Source organism: Cajanus cajan, chromosome 8 (genome assembly GCF_000230855.2).
Source record: "Cajanus cajan strain Asha chromosome 8, NIPB_CcT2T_4, whole genome shotgun sequence".
Classification (NCBI taxonomy): domain Eukaryota; kingdom Viridiplantae; phylum Streptophyta; class Magnoliopsida; order Fabales; family Fabaceae; genus Cajanus; species Cajanus cajan.
This window is the reverse complement of record NC_138524.1, coordinates 9,848,553-9,869,280: the sequence shown is the minus strand read 5'-3', so window position 1 is coordinate 9,869,280 and position 20,728 is coordinate 9,848,553. Positions and strand designations below refer to the sequence as shown.

At 34.3% G+C, this 20,728-nt stretch overlaps 2 protein-coding genes across 4 annotated transcripts; one reads left to right on the top strand and one right to left on the bottom strand.

Moving 5' to 3' along the window:
- Positions 1-662: 662 nt before the first annotated feature.
- Positions 663-16,451, top strand: LOC109798263 (fatty acyl-CoA reductase 3). 3 transcript variants are annotated; one of them, XM_083062090.1, is made up of 11 exons: positions 663-989; positions 1,096-1,199; positions 1,950-2,152; positions 2,232-2,332; positions 2,426-2,624; positions 5,864-6,025; positions 6,540-6,621; positions 6,727-6,996; positions 7,083-7,210; positions 7,857-7,975; positions 15,687-16,451. In XM_083062090.1, the coding sequence occupies exons 1-11, from the start codon at positions 911-913 to the stop codon at positions 16,421-16,423; spliced, it is 2,184 nt and encodes a 727-aa protein (XP_082918216.1). In that variant the 5' UTR covers positions 663-910; the 3' UTR covers positions 16,424-16,451. The 3 variants fall into 3 exon arrangements, with proteins under 3 accessions (XP_082918216.1, XP_082918217.1, XP_020214058.1); XM_083062091.1 differs by lacking the exon at positions 15,687-16,451 and adding an exon at positions 8,542-8,567 and having other exon boundaries at positions 687-989; XM_020358469.3 differs by lacking the exons at positions 7,857-7,975; positions 15,687-16,451 and adding an exon at positions 7,489-7,841 and having other exon boundaries at positions 705-989.
- Positions 16,452-16,606: 155 nt separating this feature from the next.
- LOC109813932 (protein MAIN-LIKE 1) lies at positions 16,607-17,695 on the bottom strand. Its single transcript, XM_083061290.1, has 2 exons — positions 17,281-17,695; positions 16,607-17,190 (listed from the first exon to the last, which is right to left on the bottom strand). Exons 1-2 carry the CDS (start codon positions 17,693-17,695, stop codon positions 16,607-16,609), a joined length of 999 nt encoding a protein of 332 aa, XP_082917416.1.
- Between the last annotated feature and the right edge of the window lie 3,033 nt (positions 17,696-20,728).

The window sequence follows — 20,728 nt, the reverse complement described above, 5'->3', positions numbered from 1 at the left end:
AATACATAATTAAAAAATAGTAAAATAGTTTTAAATAAAATTATAGATCAAAGGTGATAATAAAATAATAAGATGATATTTATTGATAAATTGAATAATTAATTATTTGAGTAATGTGATATTAACTGTAATTTTGAAAAAATACAATAACATCTTTCCAATTTTTAAAAAGTCTCATGATTTAAATAATGAAGGAGTATTATGTATACTATTAAAAGAAAAAAAAAAAACTAGGGATGAGAGCACAACATCTTTTCAATTTTTAAAGAGTGTCATTGTAAGTCCAAATGATAAAAAAATAGAGTGCAATCTTTAAAAAATATAACATAATTTACTCAAAATACTATAAAAAAAAAATGCTTTCTACATATAACAGTAATGAAAATTTTAGCACTTAATTAATCATCCACTACAATTATTAACACCCCCAAATGGCCTGAACAAAATATCTTTTAGAGGAAAGTTAATTTAGCTTATTAGAGAAAGTTTAACATATGGTCTTTTGTTAATGAGTTACTTTAATAATATGACTAACGGGAAAAAAATGAATGTAATTATAGTCAAACCAGAGTTGCCATAAAGTTTTATGAAGGTATGCTGCTAAAGCCTCAAGATGTTCATACATTATTTTGGCAATTTATTGACTTTTCTAGCTCAACCAGAAACACAACAGAAAAAAAGAACGCGAAATTGTAGCCTTTATTATACTAAGATAATAAACTACGACCAACACTTGCGTACACTCCATCTCATAAATGCTACATGCCGAATTCTGTGCTTATATGAAGCGGCCAAATGGCCATATGAGATATGATTTCGCCCACCCTCTTGTGTCTGCAATCTGCATCATCGACCATCGCCACTATTTCAGTTTCTCTCTCATTAATATTACTGTCATAACTTTTCTACAATGGAGTTAGGAAGTATACTCCACTTCCTTCAGGACAAGACCATTTTAGTCACTGGTGCCACTGGCTTTCTCGCCAAAGGTATCATATCTTTCTAGCTTTATTCAGAAGGTACTAAACAATGATGTTCGCATATACGCACTTGCATGATATGTATATATTTGTACTTGTACCTGTTGTTTTACAGTTTTATTGGAGAAGATATTGAGGGTCCAACCAAATGTTAAGCAGCTTTACCTCCTTTTAAGAGCTGCAGATGCCAAATCTGCCACTCATCGGTTGAACAATGAGGTAAATATGCACAAGAGACAAGATCAGTTTATGCTTATGCAGAACTTAGGCCAATTCTTTTTTGTTTTGTTTTGTTTTTTGTATTTACTTTCATTTTCTCTCTCGAATGGAAATATTGAGTATATCTATTTAGATAGAAGTACAACATTTGAAAGAGTTCTTCTCTTATGAAAAGCTCTTTATTTTTTATAAAAATTTCTTCAAAATATTTTTATCTTATATCTAAATAAATTTTAAGTTTATTTATATATAAGTTTAGAAATGTGTTTTAAAGTTTTTTTTTTTTACCGAAAATAAATAGTATTTTTTTCAATAGAAGATTTTTTAAAAATACTTTTAACTTGTATTTAAACATATTTTTTATATCTATTTTTGTGGTTGAATTGGACAAGAAGATTTGAATTAAAATCCTATACAATTTACTCTCAGACCTTCTTCTACTACTAGATGATTAGATGATATCTCAGAAAGATAGCCATGGTCCTTTTCCCATGCATTATAGTTATAGTTAAGTAAGCATATTAGCATTATATGATTGTCGTGTACCAATTACCAAATTAACCAAAGGCTTCGAGTAGATATATGTTTGTCTCTTGATTTTATAACATTTGTCAAATTTTTCCTAGTCATGTAAATAATGAGACCCACAGTATACTTGCTCTACCTAGTTTTCTCACGTCATAATATAATAATTAATTAAGCTTGTATAGCTTAAGTATGTCCTATTTAATTATCTTTTTCGGTGTGTAGATCATAGGGAAGGATTTGTTTAGATTGCTGAAGGAAAAGTTGGGTGCAAATTTTAATTCCTTTGTCTCGACAAAGTTGACTCTAGTACCTGGGGACATTTCTCGTGAAGATTTGGGATTGGAAGATTCCATTCTAAGGGAACAGATTTACGATCAAACTGATGTCATAATTAATTTAGCTGCAACAACCAACTTTGATGAAAGGTATGTGGAGTACTAAAAATATTTAATGTTTTCACTACCCGCCTCAATTATTATTTCCTTTTCTCACCTAAAATTTCAGGTATGATATATCTTTGGGCCTAAATACTTTTGGTGTTAAGTATGTCATCAACTTCGCCAAAAAGTGTACCAAACTCGAGGTTCTTGTGCACGTATCAACAGGTTTGTATCAACCATAATGGTTAGGAAAAGCACATTAATTAGACTCACACAAATTCATCAGCATAATTGTTACATCTTAATTAATAATTTCAGCCTATGTATGTGGTGAGGGAGAAAGAGAAGAACTCATATTAGAGAAACCCTATCACTTGGGCGATTCATTGAATGGGGTGTGTGGATTAGACATCTATGAAGAAGAAAAAGTTGTACGTGACAAATTGAGTGAGCTACGACAGTTGGGAGCCTCAGAAAGTGAAATTAAAGAGGTTATGAAGGACTTGGGTATTAGCAGGTTTGTGAAAATCTAATGCATTATTATTAATTTATGTGTACTCTTTTCAAGGTCTCTTCTCCTTTTGGGTCTTCTTTTATCAGGGAAAATAAATTAAATGGGTACATGATTCACATGCTATATTACAAAGCCTTCAAACATAATAATGGTTCCTCAAAAGACAAATTAATTCCCTTAACCTTTTAGGGGGATTAGATTGTCACTTTCATCCAATTAAATTTTATAAATTTTTTTTCTTCTAAATTATTAAGTTGGTTTTAAAAAAGTTGAAATTAAATTATTTAGATTTGTGGAGCAATTAATAGAGACGTGGGAGTAACATTAATAAACGCTTCTATCCTTTTTCACTAGAATCTTCACTTAAATTATTACAGTCCCACTTTCATATTAATTGGCCTACCATGGAAAATATCTTTAGGATTTCCTCGAACATGACAAGGAAATAAGAATTCTAAGTTTTCACATTTTCTCCATGTAATGTTTTTTTATGCGGGACCAGCAACAGTTGAACTCCGACGTAAGAATTGATTCAATTTTAATTCTATATACAGAGGAACTGTACAATAATTTAAAGAATATATCCAATTTTTATAATTACAGTCCAATGATTAATGAAACTCGTATATTGTACTAACTAGAAAATAACTATATATACCTTATTTACAACTACCCAGAGGGATCGGAACATATTATATACACCGATTAGGTCATCTAGACTCCGAAAACTGTGTATATCTTGATTTACAGATCCTACATTAATGAGGTGGAAGTGACTTGTTTTATTGCTTACGTACACAATGGTGTGAGAACCAATCCTAGCTATAAAAGTAGATGATTTTATACACAAGCGCTAGAAAGTTTTTAAAAGCTTTTCTACGTAGAATAAAGAATATTTTTCAATAAATAATTTTTTAGCACTTCTTATAGCACTGTGCACCTTATTGCTATATTGTAGATGGATGTAATGACCTCATAGAAGCACACGTAATGAAGCAACAGTTTGTGGTTTGTTTGCCTTGCTCCATTAAAACCCTGAATTGATTTCTTACCAAACCCGACCAACTCACCCTTTCCATATTGAAGAAGAAAGAAAGGAATAATTGCTAGCTAAAGATATTTTCTACATAAGAGAGTGATGTTATTGCAGCTCAGGCTTCAAACGACTGAACGAGAAACGGGTAACATAAATTGACGCGTAACAAAAGTAAAAACCCATCCCTTATGTAACCTTTATGGAGAGTGGCCATCAATTATGGCTCTTTCATTATAACCTTTCCAAACCATGGATCGTAAAACGAGGTCAAGGCTGAGCTCTCTAATTAAAGATGTACATTAAGAATTTTGATCAGAGGTACCGAAAATGACTTCTCCACATGGACTATTTTCCGCAAGACACATTAAAAATACCTAAACACATAATTGTATTAGAGTTTTTATGAAAATGACAAAAAATTATTTATATAGTATAGTTGTTGGAATCATGGTATTCATGACATGTTATATATACTCTTTTTTTCCTTTTGGTGGTGGTGGGGGGGGGGGGGGGGTGGTGTACATGTCACGTTAGAATTTATTATTCTGTCTTTCTTAATTATTGATTGAGTGATAGATATATTGTTTCTTCAAAGTTTTCACGTGAGGTCTTGCAAATTATTTTCCTGAAATAAGTTGTGTTAAACTATAACTTGTCGATCGCTACCTAGTTGCAGGTGTCTTAATTATAAAAAATGTGGTTTTATAACAGTAAAACATGGTAACAGAATTTGTGAGAGTATGATCACCGCTTATTAATATTAGTTTTGAATAAATATCCATAGTTTCAACATATAATTGTTGTAATATAAAATATTATTTGTATGTATTCTAAATTTTTTGACACTACAAAAAAAAAAATTATCCTATAACAATACATACCTTGGACTAACATAATACTTGTCATAAAAATTATTTTTACCTACATTATAAATTAATATATATTAATATGTTGTTAAAAAGTACAATTATAAACAATAATAATACATAATATATATAGTTAATTCTTATTCAAAATTAATATTAGAATGATATATAGTTATATATCAAATAGATTTATATCTATATATTTTGTATCTATAATAATATTTTTTGTATGTCATTATATATAATATTTTTATATAGTTTGACATGTCTAATTATCCAAAAAGATTAAAAAAAATGATTAATATAATTAATAACATATATAACAATGAATATATAACAATGAGAGAAACAGACATAAAGTAAATATATCAACTAAGTGTTTCATTTATTTAGGTGTGAAGAAATTTTCACCTTATTAAAAATGAAAACACTTAAAAAGAGATAAATTACAGCTGCCTGCTGAATGATATAAAATCAAGTGTCACGTAAGTACACTCTGTGTATAACTTTCCTTGCCTTCAGTTTAGTAATAATAATAACCTACAAGGACTCATCAGAGAAAAAGTGGAGCCTACCATTATGTATAAAACGCATGTAGATCTGAATATCGGTTGATATCTATATCTTTCATTGATGCTTATAAGAGTTGTCCCAACTGTACGTTTCCTGCATTTAATTTTTGTAGCAGTGCATGCAGCGCAAGAGATGAGAATGAGGTACATGTCTCTTGATGAGGCCACTTCACTATGTAACGTGTGGGACTGCAGTGCCACCCCATTTTCGAAAGGAATTTTGAGTAATTATTTGATGGATTTAAACCGCCACATAATTTTCATGATCATGAGTGTAACACTAACACAGTTAAGTTTTTTAATTTAAAAAAACAATTGATAACTCTTATATATTATGTAGAGATTAATGAGGACTATGTGGTTCTAATTTCTCACGAAATAGACACCTATACCAGCAAACAATTCAAAATCACGCTTCTAACAATATTTTTTATTTTTTTTTTAATATCAGAAGAGAGATAAGAAGAGGATAGACAAAAGTGTGCAATAGAATATGTGATGTGAATGAGATAAAGAGAAAGAATGAGATGTCAACAAATGTGCTGGGAATTTGACATAGGGCTAACATGTCAGGAACCTTGTGGCCCAAATAGAAGAAAAAAAATCTTATATTTTTCTTCCAAATTTACTCTCATGATAATTTCGGACAATCCATAACAGATAGACAAGTTTTTTTGTTCATTGCGAATTAATTGCTGGTTTAGTCTCAGAACATGTTCTAAATTCCAAATTTGACATAACTGATTTTTTGTGTATGTAACTTATCAGGGCAAAGTTGTATGGATGGCCAAACACATATGTATTCACAAAGGCGATGGGAGAGATGCTTGTTGAGCAACTAAAAGGAAACTTGTCCGTTGTGATCATTCGTCCTACCATTGTTACCAGTACATTCAAAGAACCTTTCCCTGGTTGGGCTGAAGGAGTAAGGTAAATCTTTTGACAGAATAAATACATACTAAGACAAAGATCATTTAACGAGGTTAATGTGTCCATGTTCTTAGAACCAACAACTGTATTTCTATTATTGATCGAAATATAAGATTACATTAAATATATAAATATTATACATCGATTACATTACTCTCTTACTCTCTTTTCTATTTCGCTCCACTCCAACTCATACAAAAATGAGTCATCTACGACAATTTTGTTTTAATTTGTCCACACATGCATGTTTAGTATTGAATATCTATTTAGTGTATAATTTATATGCATAAAAAGAAATAACTGACTAGTTCATCTTATTAGTGGCAGTTTTGTTAGTTTGTATAAGGTCTTGATTAAACCTTATTACTTTGATTGTACATAAAAAATATTTTGAAAAGAAATTAAAATATCTATTTAGTGTATTTTGTGCAGTAAAGTCCAATGAGATAAAATGCAAATGTCAGTTCCTAATGGCAAATTCCTTTTATTTTTTATTTGGTGGTGCTTGTTACAGAACCATTGACAGTTTAGCTGTAGCTTATGGCAAAGGAAAATTAACATGCTTCCTTGGAGATCTCAAAGCAATTGTTGATGTGGTGAGTTCTGCACGAAGCCCTTTATTATAAGGCCTTATATTGTGGTCAATTTCTACATTCTTTTTTATCTCATCTGAATATATATACCACCAATTTAATAAGCAGATACCAGCTGACATGGTGGTGAATGCAATACTTGTGGCCACGGTGGCTCATGCAAAGCATCCTAGTGATGATGTTATATATCATGTCGGTTCATCTGTTAGAAGACCAGTAAGATACAGCAATCTTCAAGACTATGGCTTAAGATATTTCACAGCAAAACCATGGATAAACAAGGATGGAAGGCCAGTTAAGGTTGGCAAAGTTACAGTATTGAGCGACATGGATAGCTTCAGAAGATACATGTTCATTCGCTACCTGCTTATGCTAAAGGTTTTTGTTCCCAGTCAATATTTCACCATCATTGGAAATTTTTACAATGAAAGGAACCAACATTTTTTTTTTTTTGCATTTAATAGGGACTTGAGCTGGTCAATACTGCATTTTGCCAGTATTTCCAAGGAACATATCTTGATCTCAATAGGAAGATCCAGATTGTGATGCGATTGGTGGACCTTTACAAGCCTTACTTGTTCTTCAAATCTGCGTAAGTGTTAGTTATTACTATTTAAAACTTTTTGGATAAAAGCTTAACATTTTTTTATAGAGTCTTTTTACTTAGAAAAAAACTTTTATTACCCGTGAATAAGTTCTTAAAAACTCTTACAAACGTGTATTCAATCAAGCTTTTATATGTTTTAATTCAATGGTTGTTTAATCTTTCTGGCCTTTTGATCATGTATTTGTGGTGCTTAATTTTATTTTATATATCTAATGCTTTATAAGGTATATAAACTTAGGCAAAAGATGTTATGGTATATACAGATTTGATGATTTGAACACAGAGAAGTTGCGAATGGCAGCAAGACAAGGTAGGGTGGAGACAGATGCGTTTTACTTTGACCCCCAACTGATTGATTGGGATGATTACTTTTTGAACATCCACCTCCCTGGCGTGGTCAAGTACATTTTCAAGTGATATAAACCTTTAATATTGTTTTAGTGAAACTGGTGATTTTATTATATGTTCAAATTTGTACTACAAGAGTCACATTATAGTTGTGTTATTTGTTTTTCAAGGGCAGTATAAATGTGTTAGCTAGCTAGCTGCCAAATATGTTTCAAACTTCGATCAAGCTGTGTATCCAATATCATATATTTTATTTTTAATTTACTTATTGTTCCTGTGTTAGGATACACACTTCACTTATCCTTGTTGTAGCGGGTCTGATCCTGGGTCTCGGTCTTCTCGTTCCTATCCGGGTAGTCCGATGTGAGGGGGGTGTGCCTGCAAAGACACTCCAACGCTCAAGTAAGTGTTCGGCGTAATAAATGTGGTAGTTGAAAGTTAGTTACGTACCTCGCTGGGGTCCTATTTATAGTGATTCTTATTGGGCCGCGATTAAGGACTGGGCCCCGGGAAATTAGGGGGCTAATCCGGTGCATTACATAAATTAACCTCTCCATAATTATCCTGGCGTAAATTGTAACGTCTAAAATATACATATTAATCCTAGTTTTATACATTTATAGATAGTATATATATATATATATATATATATATATATATATTTAAATTGAGAACACAATTGAGTAATAAGAGCAAATACATATAAATAACTTAAAAGGATCTTAAAATATTTACTAAGATATGTACATCATTTTAAACTACTCATATATCTTACATTATTATTTTTAACATTTACACACATATTATTCTACACGCATTACCTATTCTATATATATATCTTGTTATTTTACACGACTATTACAATAATATTTACATTGGTGGTGGTGGAAACAAGTTCACAATAGGATTTATATGATTTGCCGGTGGTAAAAAGAAAGTCACGATAATAGGTCCATCTATGGTGGTAGGGTTTTCTTGATCGGGGAAGAAAAAGAACGAAGACAGTGCGATGCCTTGGAATGTGACAGAGTTGGAAATAGCATCTATTCCCCAATTACCCCCGGGGAATACGGCAGTGATCACTCCTGTAAAAGGACCTGGGATAGCTGAGAGATCCATCTTTTTTTTATATATATTAAAATTTTCACAACAAGAAATAAGGAGTGAGAACACTTATTAAATAAATATAATTAATTAAATAAGTAACAAGATTATTTATATAAAAATTAAATAATAAAATTTGAATCATTTTAATAGTGACTAGTCAGGATAAATGAGCATTATTGTAATATCAATCAAATATTAACAAAATATTTTTCCATAAATGCTTACTCATTTAAATCCCCAAAGTCAAACCTCCAGCTATAAATAATTCAAACTTTATCTTCTATGGCCATAGGATAATATTTATTTATTTTTTTACGAGTCAAAGACAATTTAACAAAATGATATTATAATCAATCATAAAAATAAGCACGCTAAATAAATTTGAGAATTTAGTTAAGCTTTAATTAAATAACATATACGTAATAAAATATAGTAAGAGCACCAATTAATCAAATGACAATGATAATCATTATAAAATAAATAAACAATATAAAATATGAACATATTAATAATTATTATGGATAAAAATAAGCATAGAATAAGCAAATAAATGAGGTTAGGGACACCTCACTAGATAAATGAATCAAGAAATTAACATAAAATAGTAATAAATAAAATTTAAAGAAACAAAGTTCTTCTCCCCCTTACCTTAAGGTTGTTTATCTTTCTCTTTTTATCTCACTTTTCTCTTTGGCTTCTTCATTCACTATCTCTTTCTTTTTTTTTCTTCTTTCTCTCTGGCTGTTGAAGAGCTTTGTTTTTCCACTTCTGTTAAGCTGTTGAAGTGCTATTTATAGGCGTTTGCCCAGGTGCATATACATTCTTATGCGTGACTCAATGTATGGAAAAGTTATATATATATTTTTTCAAAAAGTATATAAGGCCCTAGTAGGAGTTGAACCCAAGAGCCAGTACCCATAACCCTTAAGCACAACTAATTCAACCACTAAACCATTTCATTTTATATGTCTATAACCTCATGCAAATTTATAATAAGTTATTTTTTTGTAGATAATATTTATAATATAATTAGTTAGTACACACACGCACACATATATATATATATATATATATATATATATATATATATATATATATATTTATATGTATATACATATATATATATATATTTATTTATCTTTCTGAACACAAAATTTTATAAAATAAAACTTATTAAAATATATAAGTTGTAATAGATAATTTTATATATAATCATTATATGATAAATAGTTATAATATTTTTGGATATCATCTATATATATATATATATATATATATATATATATATATATATAGATATATGATAAAAAGAAATGTGAAATATAACTATCTAAAATAATAATACAACCAATTTTATCTATATTAAATAAGGTATCTAAAATTAAAATATATATATATACATATATATATATATATAAGATAATATTGTATCATAAATTTAGAATATTACATAAATCCGTGACTTGGCCGAGCACACCGACACGTTCCGTTCAGATTGTGAGTGGTCGGTGGACTCGGGTATTCGACCTGGTCGTCCACGAACTCGGGTATTCGGCCTAGTCGGCCACGAACTCGGGTATTCGGCCTAGTCGGCCACGAACTCGGGTATTCGGCCTAGTCAGCCACCATACGGTATACAACTCCCGCAGCGTCGAGGATGGGAAAGACGAAGACGTTTTAATTGTATAGGGTTGTGGTTCTCGGCGTGGAGTGGCAGATGTTGCTTCCGACCGCCAGTAGTAGTGTGCATGTTCCTAGTGTAGTCGGTTTTGCTGACCTCGGTGGTCGTGGCCGGTTCGAATTTCCTTGTGCCAAACGTCCTCCCTAATTGCTAAGCATGTTATGATGAGGTCGGTTGTCTCCGAGGAGAGGTTGCAGGGGCGGCTTAAGGAGGCTGAGGTGACGTTGAAGGAGGCATTGACCGCCAATGCAAAGGTCACCGAGTCGGCCGAAGAACTGAAGAGGGCAGCCGACGCCCATAGGAGAGAGGCCGACGACTTGAAGTTGACGGTCCAGAAAATGAAAGTCGAGGCCACCGCTGCAGCTGCCGAGATTGCTCGGCTAAATGAGGCCGCTACCAAGTTCGAAGCCGAGGCCACCGAGAAAATTCTCGACCAGCACGATGTCGGCTTCCAACATGCTATGCGACAGGCCTTCTACTTTTGTGAGGTCTCGGCTGACTTCAATTTTGATGTTAGTCAGGGTTTCTACGGTGAAAGAGTCCCCACCGGCAAGGGAGGAGGAGCCGATCATTGATGTGGTCGGCGTTGGGAATCTGGAGGACTCGGCCGCGGTGTAAGAGGTTGACTCTCGTGGTAGTATGTTAGGGTTAGGATTTTTTGCTTGCTTGTAATCAGGCCATTAGTGCCTTTTGTGATCGGCCATTGGCGTCGTGGACAAAGATGATTTTTTGTGTAAGTAGTCGTACTGATTGGCCATACTTTAATGGAATATTTTACTTTCCAATTTTTTGTCATATTCATTAACGCCTAGTAATATAAACACAACCGAATGGTATGCTCGGCCGAAGGGGGGTTAAATTCATGTTTGTCGCGGATTAATGCTTGGTGTGAGTTCGGCTCAGGAGTGCTCCGCCTAGGCGTGCTCGGCCTCGAAATGCTAGAGTACGTGCGAGTGCTCGGCTTGAGAGTGTTCGGCCGAAGTGTGCTCGGCCTCGGAGTCGGATCATGCGATTTGATACGCGAAGTGTATTTGATCCGCGAGAGTGCTCGGCTTGAGAGTGTTCGGCCAAAGCGTGCTCGGCCTCGGAGTCGGATCACGCGATTTGATACGCAGTGTATTTAATCTGCGAGAGTGCTCGGCTTGAGCGTGTTCGACCTAAGCGTGGTCGGCCCCGGAATGTTGGGTCACGCGATTTGATGCGCAAAGTGTGTTGGAGCACGCGAGAGTGCTCGGCTTGAGAGTGTTCGGCCGAAGCGTGCTCGGCCTCGGAGTCAGATCATGCGATTTGATACGCGAAGTGTATTTGATCCGCGAGAGTGCTCGGCTTGAGCGTGTTCGGCCGAAGCATGCTCGGCCTCGAAGTCAGATCATGCAATTTGATGCGTGAAGTGTGTTGGAGCACACGAGAGTGCTCGTCTTGAGAGTGTTCGGCCGAAGCGTGCTCGGCCACGGCGTGTGTCGTAGTGCTCGGCCTAGGTACATCCTTAGCCGAGGAGGGTACTCAGGAAGGAAATCTGTCTGGCGCGAGTGCGGTTTGAGTGGTCGGCCGAGGGTTCTCAGCGTAAGCGCGTGTCGTAGTGCTCGGCCTAGGTACATCCTTAGCCGAGGAGGGTACTCGGGAGGGAAACCTGTCGGGCTCGAATGTACGTTTTGAGTGATCGGCCGAGGATTTCTCGGCGTCGGCACATGTTCGTGCGTAGTGCTCGGCCTAGGTACATCCTTACCCGAGGAGGGTACTCGGGAGGGAAACTTGTCGGGCTCGAGCGCACTTTTTGAGTGATCGGCCGAGTATTGCTCGACATCGGCATATGTTCGTAATGCTCGGCCTAGGTACATCCTTAGCCGAGGAGGGTACTCGGGAGGGAAACCTGTCGGGCTCGAGCGCACTTTTTGAGTGATCGACCGAGGATTGCTTGGCGTCGGCGTATGTGCGTAATGCTCGGCCTAGGTACATCCTTAGCCGAGGAGGTTACTCGGGAGGGAAACCTGTCGGGCTCGAGCGCAGTTTTTGAGTGATCAACCGAGGATTGCTCGGCGTCGGCGTGTGCGTTATTCGAGATTGGACCTACATGAGCGCGACCTAAACGTATATATATATATATATATATATATATATATATATATATATATATATATTAAAATAAGGAACGACATGACAAATATTTAAAAATGTCTTGTATACATTGTGTAACGTGGTCCTCTCGGGGGACGAGCATTTGAGGGCTCGGCATTCGCCTTTCTCATCGGGTCTCGACCCGGTTCTTTTCGTCCATATCCCTCCTCGGCTCTGGCCTGATTTCTAGTCTCCGCCAATTCTTCCATTTGCATGTACTTCTCGGCTCGGCGTCGGAGATCGTTCATATCACCGGGCGGTTTCTTACACAAGCTATTCACAAATGGCCCCGGCCTAAGGGCAATGCTCAGCCGATCCATTACCACGGCTGGGTTAAGGTCGCCGATCTCCATGGCGATCTTGTTGAATCGGTCCATGAAGCTTCTCAAACTTTCCTTCTTCTCCTGACGAACCCCCGTCAATGCTAGTGAGGTCGTCCTGTACGGTTTGCTCGTCGCAAACTGAAGAGCGAATTGGGACGACATCTCGCTAAACGAGTCAATGGAAGCGCTCGACAATCGCGTGAACCAGCTCAGAGCCCTCCCTTTCAACGATGTGGGGAATATCCGGCACAAGGCCAAGTCATCTTGAGTAGAGAGGGTCGCTTGTGTCAGGAAAACGTTCAAGTGCTCCTCGGGGTCGGTGGACCCATCATAGTTCTCGATCGGCATGCTCTTCCAATGGTCTAACAGGGTTGCCTCCATTATTCTTCGGGAGAAGGGGTGTCTCAACCAGTGGGTGGTGGTGTCGATCTTGCCACCAATCAAAGAAGTAATCGGTGTTCGAGTTACATGGTCGATGGGGGCATGATAGGCCGACTCCTCTGGGAGTGTGGGAGTTGACGGCACGTAGGTTTGGTTCAGACTTCGGAGCTCGGCATTTTGTCGGTGCAGTTCGGCCAACTCCCTGGCATCGACTTCTCTCTGTCTTCGGAAGGCTACCATTTCCTCGCGCAATGCGCGCAAGTCATCGTGGAGGTCGGGCTGGGCTCCGTCGACATTCGGCCGAACCTCTTGTATCACAGGCTCCGGTTGTGTCTAAGGCATTCCGTATGGGTATCGTTCTTGGCCGGTCATGACGGGATTGTTCTCGGGGTTGGGGATCGGTTGAGTCGATGTCGATGGTCCTTTGCGTGTTACTACCATATCTCGGTCTCAGTTGTAGAGTTAAAAGGGGCTGAAAACGTCTCTTCGACCCCACGGTGGGCGCCAAATGTTCCTGTGTTAGGATACACACTTCACTTATCCTTGTTGTAGCGGGTCTGATCCTGAGTCTCGGTCTTCTCGTTCCTATCCGAGTAGTCCGATGTGACGGGGGGGTTTGCCTGCAAAGACACTCCAACGCTCAAGTAAGTGCTCGGCGTAATAAATGTGGTAGTTGAAAGTTAGTTACGTACCTCGCTGGGGTCCTATTTATAGTGATTCTTATTGGGTCGCGATTAAGGACTGGGCCCCAGAAAATTAGGGGGTTAATCCGGTGCATTACATAAATTAACCTCTCCATAATTATCCTGGCGTAAATCCGTGACTTGGCCGAGCATACTGACACGTTCCGTTCAGATTGTGAGTGGTCGATGGGCTCAGGTATTCGACCTGGTCGTCCACGAACTCGGGTATTCGGCTTAGTCGGCCATAAACTCGAGTATTCGGCCTAGTCGGCCATGAACTCGGATATTCGGCCTAGTCAGCCACGAACTCGGGTATTCGGCCTAGTCAACCACCATACGGTATACTTATCTCTTACAAACTGGTAACAGTCCAAATACTTTTTAACATATAGTCCAAATACTTTTTAACATATGATTTGTTGGATAAAATCAGTATTATTTACTTTTCCCTGTTTCCCAGTGAATTACAATTTAAAGGGAAGGCTAGTAAATATTCATTTCCTTTATTTAATGTTTACAAAAAATAATGTTAACATCTTTTAATGATTAAGATGTCATATTAACCATTAACAATCGAATAACGCTTGGAAAGTTATCGATTAGAGTGAAATGCTTTGAGACGGTCAGACCTACCAAAATCCAACATATAAATATATTGTTCGGTTTTTTTTAATAAACTAAAAGTTTAATTAAAAAAAAAATGTCAACTAACACTTAAGTTTAAAATACTGGCTTGGACTGATACTACTGAGTTACAAGTTTTTATGGGAAGAAAATAAGTTCTGTAATTTTGTCGTAACGTTGAGTGAAGTATTAGGCTAAACGACCATTGTGGGGCAGTTTTAGAAACTTATTACCAAAATGGGGCTGTTTTGAAACATTTTACACCTTTGGGGTTGTTTTTATAGGTGTCGCTATGGCCCATAGCGACACCCATGACACGTGGCTTTTTTTTTATTTTTGGCTTGGTTGGACTGGACCACTGTCGCTATAGGCTAAAGCACCACACCTGATGGGCTAAAAAAAATTATATAGCCCATAGCGACACTAAGCAAAGAAAAAAAAATACGAAATTAATAATAATGTAGAATAAATATAATAAACTGAAAGTTATTATTATATAATTATAAAAAGAAAACAAATTTTTATAAAAAAGTAATTTTAAATAAATAATATGTATTTTTTTTAAACTGACGCTGTGGCCCATAGCGCCCTAAAGGAGCAATGGGCCATAGCGCCCCAAATTATTTTTTTATATTTGTTTTTAAATAATTTTTTTACATTATATTTACTTCTTTTTTCAAATTTACATTATTTATTATTTGAATTATTTTATTCCCTTTTATCTGTTAATTTTTTATAAATTTGTAAATAATTTTGTATTTATAAAATAATATATATATTTTCCTTAACTGGCGCTATGGGCCACGGCGCCTGAGTGGAGCTGTGGCCCATAGCGCCCCAAATTTTAATTTTTTTTTCGTTTTTGAATTATTTTTTTACATTATATTACTTATTTTTTCAAATTTACATTTTTTATAATTTGAATTAATTTTTTCCCTTTTATCTGTTGATTTTTGATAAATTTGTAAACAATTTTTGCATTTATAAAATAATATATATATTTTCCTTAACTGGCGCTATGGGCCACAGCGCCTGAGTGGAGCTGTGGCCCATAGCGCCCCAAATTTTAATTTTTTTTTTCGTTTTTGAATTATTTTTTTACATTATATTACTTATTTTTTCAAATTTACATTTTTTATAATTTGAATTATTCGTAATTTCATTATTCTAATTGTGCATCATTCATAATTTGTATGCAGGGTATACACCATGTAAACACATTTTTGATCGTAATCTGGAAAAGTTTTGTCAATCTAGCCCTGATGTTCAAAGGTGGATAGGAGGAGTATCAAAAGAAAAATGGAGCATGGCATACGATGCAGATGGTCGGAGATACGGTCTCATGACAACAAATTTGTCTGAATGTGTTAATAAAGTTTTAAAGGACTGTAGAAATCTGTCTATCACTGCATTAGTGCGATCGACTTATACCAGGTGCGCTGAGTATTTCAGTACTCGTGGTAGTCGTGCTTTATCTGAAGTTTCATCAGGGAAAGTTTTCGTTTCTAAATTGGTTGAGGCTTTGCAAAAAAATCAAGAAGAGGCTTGTTCCCACCAAGTTTGTAGATATGACATTCAAGCTTCAAAATTTGAGGTTGAAGAGGCATTTGATCCAGTAAGACAAACAGGGGGAAAGAAATGGGTAGTTAATCTAAATGAACGATACTGTCAATGCGGAAAGTTTACAGCATTTCACTATCCTTGTTCTCATGTTATAGCTGCATATGGTGTCGTTAGCATTGATTACTACCAGTTTATAGATCCAGATTATACAACTGATTATGTTTTAAGAGCCTATTCTGGTCTTTGGGAACCAATCGGAAATGAAGACTTAATCCCTCCAAGTGATAAGGACTGGATACTTGTCCCAGATCCAACATCTGTGCATGGGAAAGGCCGACCAAAATCAACCAGAATTAGAAACGAAATGGACTAGGTTGAAAGCTCAACGCGACGACAAAAATGTGGTATATGTAAACAAGAAGGTCACAATAGGCGCAATTGTCCGAGAATATGTAACCGTGATGAATAGTGTATAATTTTTTTTCGATGATTATAATTTTTTTTCCATGATTACAATTTTTTAAAGTTAATCAAATAGTTCATAAATATACAATGTCTAATCATCATCCTCCCCATCCTCCTCATCTTCCTCCTCATGATGACCAACACCTCTAACAGTACCAGGAGTGAGAATGCATCGTCGTCGTCTTTCTCTTGCCGCCCTTTGAGGATTTCTACGAACATGTGGCTCCGATGGTGGATGACTAGCCTCAGCTGAAAACTGTGGACTGGCTGGAGGAATAGGTGGAAATGGTGAAGAGATAATGGTTGGGAATCGTTCCCATGCCCATAACTGTAATAAAAGAGTAAATCCACCACAGCTTGGGGTTTTGTAATCGGTTGAGGTGCATAAATTCCGATACAAATATCCAAGCACAGCTGCACCCCATGCATAACCCCTAATAATGTCAAAATCGCGCAAAAACAACAACCATCGTAAGGACACATATGCTGAAGATCTATCCGGAACAAGCACTCCTCCTAGATAACGTAATATCCAGGCTCTAGCATAACGAGCCAAGACATGTACATCATCTATGTCATCAGCAATGTCCCCAAAGATTGCTGCCAACCAAGATAGCCTAACGCGATGTCCTTTTATTTCAGACTGTGGTGGAACAACCCCTAACAGCTCCTCAGCTGCATAAAATCAAACCAAAAAATTAACTATTATTAATATTAACAATATACTATAAATTTACGAATAATTTAAAGTCAACTTATAATTACCTAATTCCAATATATTTGGATCGCCTCGAGATACTATCGGTTCACCGTCAACCGGAAGACCAACAAGCATGCCAACGTCTTGAAGAGTAATTGTGCACTCTCCGAATGGCATGTGAAATGTATGTGTCTCTGGTCTCCATCGCTCTACCAAAGCCGTTAGCAAACCAGGACTAACTTTAATATAATTTAGACGCGCTATCCATCCGAAACCAGCTTGATCTAGCAACGGAATTATTTGTGGTGGAACTCCTGCAATTCCACTGCGCGACGGAGCAGCACGTCGTGCTGCTAGTCTCCTGTCTTCATCTCTGTTCCAAACATACTGTGACACATGTATATTTTGCAACGATAATAAATCATCGTCGACTGGTCCACATGTCACACGCATACCCGTAGAAGATGATGATGATGCCATCTATAACAAAATGTAATAAAATTAATTATTTTAAAACATATAATTTATTTTTTAAATTTCATTAACATTAATATACCAAAATAATAAATAATGACACACTAACATCATATATAATTTTCAAATAAATCAAAATAATAAATAAATTAAATAAATAATTTGATAAAGCTTATACCAACTACTTAATTTTAAGAGAAAAACAAATATTTAAACTAAAAATAATAAATACCTGAGATGAAGAAATACAACAACAAATCCAAATAAACCAACAATAATCTGAAAAAAAAATAATAAAAAATAACAGTTATAACAAATGTCAAATAAATTAATTTAATATCCAAAAAATTAATTTATTCTTTTCACTATAAATAAATAAACAAAACAATTAAATAATTTAAATCAATAATTATAATCATAATCCAAATAAATAACACACAATCCAAATAAATAATTTATATATTAAATAAGGTATATTTACATATTTAGGGAATGAATTAAAATAAATTAAATCACACAGAAATAAATTAAATCATTTTAAAATTTAAATTTAACTTTCTTTTTAATAAATATAAATTACACAAAAATAAATTATACCAATTTATATTTTAAATATATTTATTTACAAAAAAAAATTAAATTAAACAGAAATAAATTAAAGCAATTTCAAATATAAACAAAATATTTTTTTAATTAACATAAATAACACAGAATTAAATTAAATCAATTTTAAATTTATATATATTTAATTATTTAATAAATATAAATTACACAGAAATGAATTAAATCAATTTAAGATTTAAGTATAATTATGTTTTAAATAAATATAAATTACACACAAATAAATTAAATCAATTTAAAAGTTAAATATACTTATTTTTGAAATAAATGTAAATTACACAGCAATTAATTATATCATTTTATAATTTAATTATAATTATGTTTTAAATAAATAAAAATTGCACAGAAATCATTTTATCAATTTAAAATTAAAATATATTAATTATTTTAATTAATATCAATTATACTGCAATAAATTAAATCAATTAACATAACAAATAAAAAAATTAATTATAAAATAATTACAATTTTTAAATTAAATAACATAACAGATAAATCAAATAATTTAACACATTGCATAAATAACACAGAAACAAAATAAAGAACTAAATTTTAATTAACAATTATTAAGTAAATAAAATATTCAACTTTAAATATCCTATAGCGACTTTTAAATATTTAAAAAAAAACTAAAAAAAAAATTACCTCAAATGCATAAACTTACGAGCACCAGCAATCCAGCAATCCAAATAAATAATTACGTAATTCAAAAATATAAATTATTATTAACCAAAACGTAATATAAATACAACAAATTTAATAAAATAAATTTTTAAAAACTAAAGTAAAACATAAACAAACAAACTTACCCGGAGAAGCAGCAGAAAACGCAAGTGAAAGTGGGGGAGGGGGGGGACCATCAGTATTTTTATAAGTGTAAAAAATGAATTTTTTAACCGCAGTGCCACGTGTCAGCCTCTGATTGGGCAAGCCTGCGGTGAATCAATGAGGCGCTATGAACCCCAGCGCTTCAAACGCGCCCATGGCCACGTGTCACTATGTGATTGGTCAAACCTGCGGTCAATTTATGACGCACCAGAGGAGGCGCTATGAGCCCTAACGCCTCCGAGGCGCCCTGGGCCACAGCGCCCCCAATTTATATATATTTTTTCCCTTTTTAATTTTATTTCACATTATATTACCTCTTTTTAAAAATTAAAATTTTGAAAAATTTCAATTCTTTTTTGCTTTTTTATCAGACATTTTTTTAAAAATTTTTTTTCATATTTTATATTTACAAAATATTATACTTTAAAAAAACGTCATGTGAAGCGCTATGAGCCCTAACGCCTTAAAGGCGCCGTAGGCCATAACGCCTCAATTTTATCAGACATTTTTCCCTTTTTAATTTTATTTCACATTATATTACCTCTTTTTAAAAATTAAAATTTTGAAAAATTTCAATTCTTTTTTGCTTTTTTATCAGACATTTTTTTAAATTTTTTTTTTTTTCATATTTTATATTTACAAAATATTATACTTTAAAAAAACGCCATGTGAGGCGCTATGAGCCCTAACGCCTTAAAGGCGCCGTAGGCCATAGCGCCTCAATTTATTAATTTTTTTTTTCATTTTTAAATTTATTTCTCATTATATTAGTTCATTTTTTAAGTTTATATTTTTTAAAATTTCGTTTGTTTTTTTCTTTTTTATCAAACATTTTTTAAATAAAAAAATTTTCATTTTTTATATTTATAATAATGTATTTTTTATATTTATAATATTTCATTTTTTAAGCCGAGTTCAGTCGCTATAGGCTATAGCGACTCTTCAGAGGTCTCCACCAGTAGCGACTCATATAATATGGCGTTCAAGGCTTATATTCAAACCCAAAAAAGCCACGTGTCATGGGTGTCGCTATGGGCCATAGCGACACCTAGTAAAAGAGTCCCAAAGGTGTAAAATGTTTCAAAACAGCCCCATTTTGGTATTTTGTTTGTAAAACAACATTATAATGGTCGTTTAGCCGAAGTATTAGGTTTCTTAAGAATCTTTTTGTAGTTTCTGGAAAGAGGATCTTAAACTAGGGTGGTGAAGTGATGGTTCTTGTGGCGACGATTAGAAACTCTAGACGTAACATTTGTAAGGACTCTAATATTTAAATTAATAATTGTTTAAAATATTTTTGAGAACGAGAAATGAATGCATACCGTACCATGGTGAAATTTTTTTATTTTTTTATTTTTAATACAGATATCACATTATGATAATTATGTGTTATGCTATGTAGATAGTGTTGGTAGGTAAGAAATGTGCCATGTTAATAGTCTTGTTTTTACATATAAATCATTGGCTCAATTATATATAATGTTTGTTCCAGGTAAATCAACCTAAACTAAGTATAACTTTTGTATGAGTAGGTCGGATTTAGGTCATATCAACCTTCAAAGTAGTTGTTCTAAGTCGGTATTACTTTAC